The following is a 5092-nucleotide window of genomic DNA, read 5'->3' on the forward strand; positions in this document are numbered from 1 at the left end:
AGAAAGAAAGAAAGAAAGAAAGAAAGAAAGAAAGAAAGAAAGAAAGAAAGAAGGAAAGAGAAAGAAAAGAAAGAAAGAAAGAGAAAGAAAGAAAAGAAAGAAAGAAGTAAAGGACAATCAAGAAAGTCTTACCTAAAACCACAATCAACAGTTTCTGGAATGCATCTGACACAGCCTTCTGAATAGCAAGCTTCTGGGTTGTTTTCCTTTTCATCAGAACTGATAATGGCCCTCAATTCAACCAAAACAAATGGATTTAAAATACCTAGCTGAATGATAACTGATTTTTATGTTATATATTTAAATATGAAAGTGCATCCATGATTCTTAGATCATTATCTTAGCAACTAAGGGCAGGCACAACACAAGCACTTGGTGGAATGGCTCTGCTGTAGGTATATCCTGGCCGGGCACAACTGTACTGCCCTGATCTACCCCAGAAGTTCCTGAAGTACCAGAAGGGAGATGCAAGCCAAGAAGGTGGCACAAATCTCACATCACTCACAGATTTCAAATGGACAAGTTGAAACTATAATCCTACAGACCCTGCCTATTCTCCTGGGCATCAAGGGCTGGAATCACAGAGTGAGAAAGATTTGGTGGTAGCACACATGACCTGGTCTTTTCCTGAGCATCACCCATGGGAACCTACTCCCCTCCATTTGCTAACAGCCCTGCCTCTGCCTTAAAACCCTAAGCCTAAGTGCTACGGACTCTGGGAAAAACCAGTACCAATTGGAATACCTTTTCTAGGAATCTATATTTGATTCTTTACACACCAGCCCTTTATAGGAGGCAAAGGACTGAACATTTACACAAGAGTTTATTTAAATCTTTAGATGATGATTTTGCTGGGATCATTGAAGGCTACAAGAGATCTGTATTTAAAGGACTATCTTAGCACAAGGCAAATTCTTCTTCTTTTTTTTTTTTTTTTTTTTTTTTAGCACAGGGCAGATTCTTAACCAAAAATGGGAAAAACATTACTTCCCTCTTCCTAAACTTCTTGGCGGAAAGTCAGTTTTAGAATTTTAAAGCTAAGTTCTTTTAGGTATTGTGTATGATAAAAACCTGTATTGTACGGTAGAAAAGCTCTGCCCAGGGTTTTAGGAGCTCAGCAAGGGGAGGGCTTGATGATATATCTGAAAAGATGAGTTTCAGAAAGAAAGAGAGATTCTACCTCCACTCCACTCCACCCCCACCCCCACCGTAAACAGACCTTCTTCCAGCTTCTCCAAAGGCTCCTCGGCCATGCCAACTCCAGGACTCCTGCACTCATAGGATGGCAACACCACCTCTAAAGCACAGAAGAATTTCAGGCTCTGCTTCTGAAGTGGTACCATAGCATCTTTATTTTCTCTTTCTTCGAGGTCAGAAAGATCCTGAAGCTGTTAGGATTTTAAATTAAAGGTCCTTCCTAGGATCTCAACATAGACTTCAAGATGTTTTGTTATTAGAAATGAAAACTAAACTCCAGTAAACCCAGCTAACAGTTGAGGTCCTATAGCTTCAAAATCAAGTAAGACTTGCAAATGAATTATTAAATATAGAAAACTAGTTTTTTTTAATCTATACCCTACAAATACTGGCGAAAATTATGGACATCACTACCCAAGTCATTGAAAGTATTATTAATTCTAGGTGGCAGGCCGATGCTCAGGTCCTTCCACTTAGAAGCCTCTCACATCTTCTCCCCACACCCAGTTCTCTCCTCTCTGAAGTCCAGGATTTCAATGTTGAAATGAGTCTGATTAGCCAAAGAAAATCTATAAAGTTTACCTTGATGATCCTTTCTGACCATCCATTGAAACCAAAATAATAATTTGCCAATTCTTGGCACTGGGAGCTATTTAGGGCAAGGGCCTGATGTTGAACTGCTTTATGTTTGGTGCCAAGACGAACCTAAAGACATAAGAGAGAGACTGAAAAATAGCACAACCCGCCACAGAGGCTTATTTTGGGTACACCTGAGGTTGATCAATACCTGTTTCAGAGACTGGCTGTGAAGATTAAAAAGGAAACATTATTGTAAGCAATGAGCTCATAGTAAGCCCTAAATAAATGGTATTCATTATTTTTAAGGTACGGTCCTTTTCTGCATCATTTCCAGGGCTTCTGATTGAATTGGAAGATTTCCCTGACCTCTCGTGGTGAGAGTGATGATGAAAGCAACTAAGGAAGCCCTCCAGAAGCAAATTATGTAGGTGAGCAAAGGAAATTGTTTTTGTTTTCCCATCCTGTAGCTCCTGTTTTAGAATATGACCTGCAGAGCAGACAAGATGGACCTGACACGGAGGTAGGACCTTAATCTGCAGCACCCTCCTCCCCAAGTTACTAACCTGTTAGAACAAGGAATATACATACCTCTATAAATTTTATAAGCAACTAAACAACTAGAGGTTCATTTGCATTAATAAGCTTCTTTGAGAATGCAAATACTTCCAGTCTAACTTACGCTCTATGGTGAATTTCTTAAATGTTCTATCTTAAATGTCTACTTCAACTCTAAGCAGGGTGTAGTATGGTAATATATTCATAAAGATTCAAATAATGCAAATGAAGTCACAGCACTATTAATTCTTTATTGATTTGTTCGTGCATCTTCCTCTATCACTAGTTTATAAGCTCCTTACATGCTTGAAGGAACCATGTCTTACTCTATTCTCATTCCTAAAACCGAGCACATTCTGTTGTTGATTGAGTGAACAAATGAAAGAACGAGTGATAAGAAAATAAAATTACTTTCTCCAGCTGAAGCTGCATGCTGGGAAGAAGAAATGAAGATGAACTTGTAATGTTGAGTGCTGCAGGGGAGGCTAATGGCGAGGCATAGTGGAGCTGTTCTGGACAAGAAGGAAGCCTCAGAAGGGCCCCGAGCCTCTCCGTCAGAGAAATAGTTGTCACCTTGGGAAAGCTTGCCAGTTCCTGCTGCCAACCATTTTCCTTCATGCTACTGAAAAAAACTCTCTCAAATGCCTTAGGCCTCTCCTTGATTTATTTTATTTAAGACATTATTCTTTTTCCTGTATTTAAAAAGGCAAACAACAACAAACCCAACCAGGAAGTATATGTAGTTGCCAAAGTAGAAAAGAACATAGAAGTAAACTGGATAACAATTTTGGAAAGCAGGGGTAGTAACCCAAGGTTCTGTGTTAAATAAAGAAAAGAGATCTAATATGAATACGCTCTCCTGTCAACTATATATTGACCTGTAGCACATTTCCTTCATCACTCTCGGTAATCTCAAAACCTAAATTTATGAAATGATCTTAATGTCCAATGAGAGACGAAAACCTCATTTCTTACAACTGATACAAAGTAATTGTTTCATAATCTATACTATCTGAGGGGCTAGGTGAACTTTTCCCAGGCTAGAAACAGGCAGACCATAGTTTGCAAACTAAAGAATGTCTGACAGGTCATCATTTCAATCACAGGGAGTGAAGCCAAGATTGAAGAGGGTGTTGAACAAGTAGGTAGTATACCTAGAGTCACATCTGAGCAGAGTTCTCAGATTCAAACAAGGTTAAATCAATAAGGAAAGGCATATGATAAGAACAGGCAGCCACGTGGGGAGCCTGGGTGGCTCAGTCGATTAAGCATCTGCCTTCAGCTCGGGTCACGATCCCAGGGTCCTGGGATCAAGCCCCACGTTGGGCTCTCTGCTCGGCGGGGAGCCTGCTTCTCCCTCTCCCTGCCGCTCCCCCTGCTTGTACACACTCTCTCTCTCTGTCAAAGAAATAAATAAAATCTTATAAAAAAAAAGAATAGGCAGCCCGTCAGTGTGAAGTAGCCAGATTAAGAAGCCAGTTAGAGAAGGTTGATAAAGACATACAATTACAAAGTGAAAGGTTTGGAAATCTAAGTCTCACTCACTTATTCAGAGGAAATGACATGGTCCTTGATAAAGAAATGGTGATTGAACTGAGGCACATACTGAAATATAATTCTGGGGCTCTGGGAAAGTAAAATGGACAGCATGGTTAGTATGGAATAAAGTTCCTGTAGTGCATTAAAGAATGTTTTAACCATTTTCTGGGAATTGAAGGGCGTCCTGAATAGGCAGTTTGAGACTGATGATGATAATGACGATGAAGCATCCTTTATAAATACAACAGATGAAAGAATTTGTCATTTTATTTTTTTAAAGATTTTATTTTTTTATTTGAGAGAGAGAATGAGAGATAGAGAGCACAAGAGCGAAGAGGAAGAGGGAGAAGCAGACTCCCCGCTGAGCAGGGAGCCAGATGGGGATCATGACCTGAGGCGAAGGCAGATGCTCAACCGACTGAGCCACCCAGGCACCCCTAGAGTTTGTCATTTTAAATCCACATAATAGTAAATATAAGCAAGACTCTTTCTGTTAAGATTTCTTAAATTAAGGGGCAGGATAAAATGCCACGGGATTTGACAACAGTAAGTTGGGGTTTGATCTCTAGCTTCCAGTTATTATCATGAACCTTAAGTAAGTCACTTAACTATCTTCAGTTCGAGTTTCTTCGTCTAAAAAAAGAAAACAAACAAAAACCCAGGGAGACCGGAGGATCGATGTAGCAATGCATCTGAAAGGATTCCGTAAATCAGAGTGCTGCACAAATGCTAGTCTATTATAACGGAATTCAGCACTCCGTCCCAGTGGAGTTAGGAATTTCCTATTTGGACCCACCTTCACTGGAGAATTCTGAAAAAGATGCTTCTCGTGGCATGCCGTTTGAGCTCTGTGAGCATCCCTTGCTGAATAAAACTTGATGATGGCATAGAAACCAGGACGGGCAACGGCAGCGTTTGGGAAGACGCGGACCGAATACAGAAGGCCAGACTGGGAGAATACTGTGAACAGAGAATGCTGTGGGGTGGTCCCATGCCAAGTAAGTGCATGAAATTTCACGTCCAGAAACCAAAACTGCCCGTTCCCTTATATTCCCTAAACCCTTCTGCACATACAACCCCAAGCACTTCTCATTTCATGAACAGGTCTCCCTCTGAAATCCTAAGATTCGAGAAGCATTAGAAGGCAACATGTGCAGGCTGTTGAGAGTTACCTCTCAGAAATCTGTTGGGGCTGACAGGACAGCTGAGGTCCCCTCTAGAA

At 40.6% G+C, this 5092-nt stretch overlaps 1 protein-coding gene across 1 annotated transcript; it reads right to left on the reverse strand.

The window, feature by feature from the left end:
- Positions 1-1208: 1208 nt before the first annotated feature.
- LOC112819147 (RAD52 motif-containing protein 1) lies at positions 1209-5088 on the reverse strand (the record flags this gene model as incomplete). Its single annotated transcript, XM_025866175.2, has 4 exons — positions 1209-1388; positions 1780-1902; positions 4667-4830; positions 5043-5088. Coding segments are annotated over 4 exons (513 nt in total), but the record flags the coding sequence as incomplete, so codon positions are not given.
- Between the last annotated feature and the right edge of the window lie 4 nt (positions 5089-5092).

Source organism: Callorhinus ursinus, unplaced genomic scaffold (genome assembly GCF_003265705.2).
Source record: "Callorhinus ursinus isolate GAN/ISIS: 27379988/994484 unplaced genomic scaffold, GSC_fseal_2.0 scaffold3649, whole genome shotgun sequence".
Classification (NCBI taxonomy): domain Eukaryota; kingdom Metazoa; phylum Chordata; class Mammalia; order Carnivora; family Otariidae; genus Callorhinus; species Callorhinus ursinus.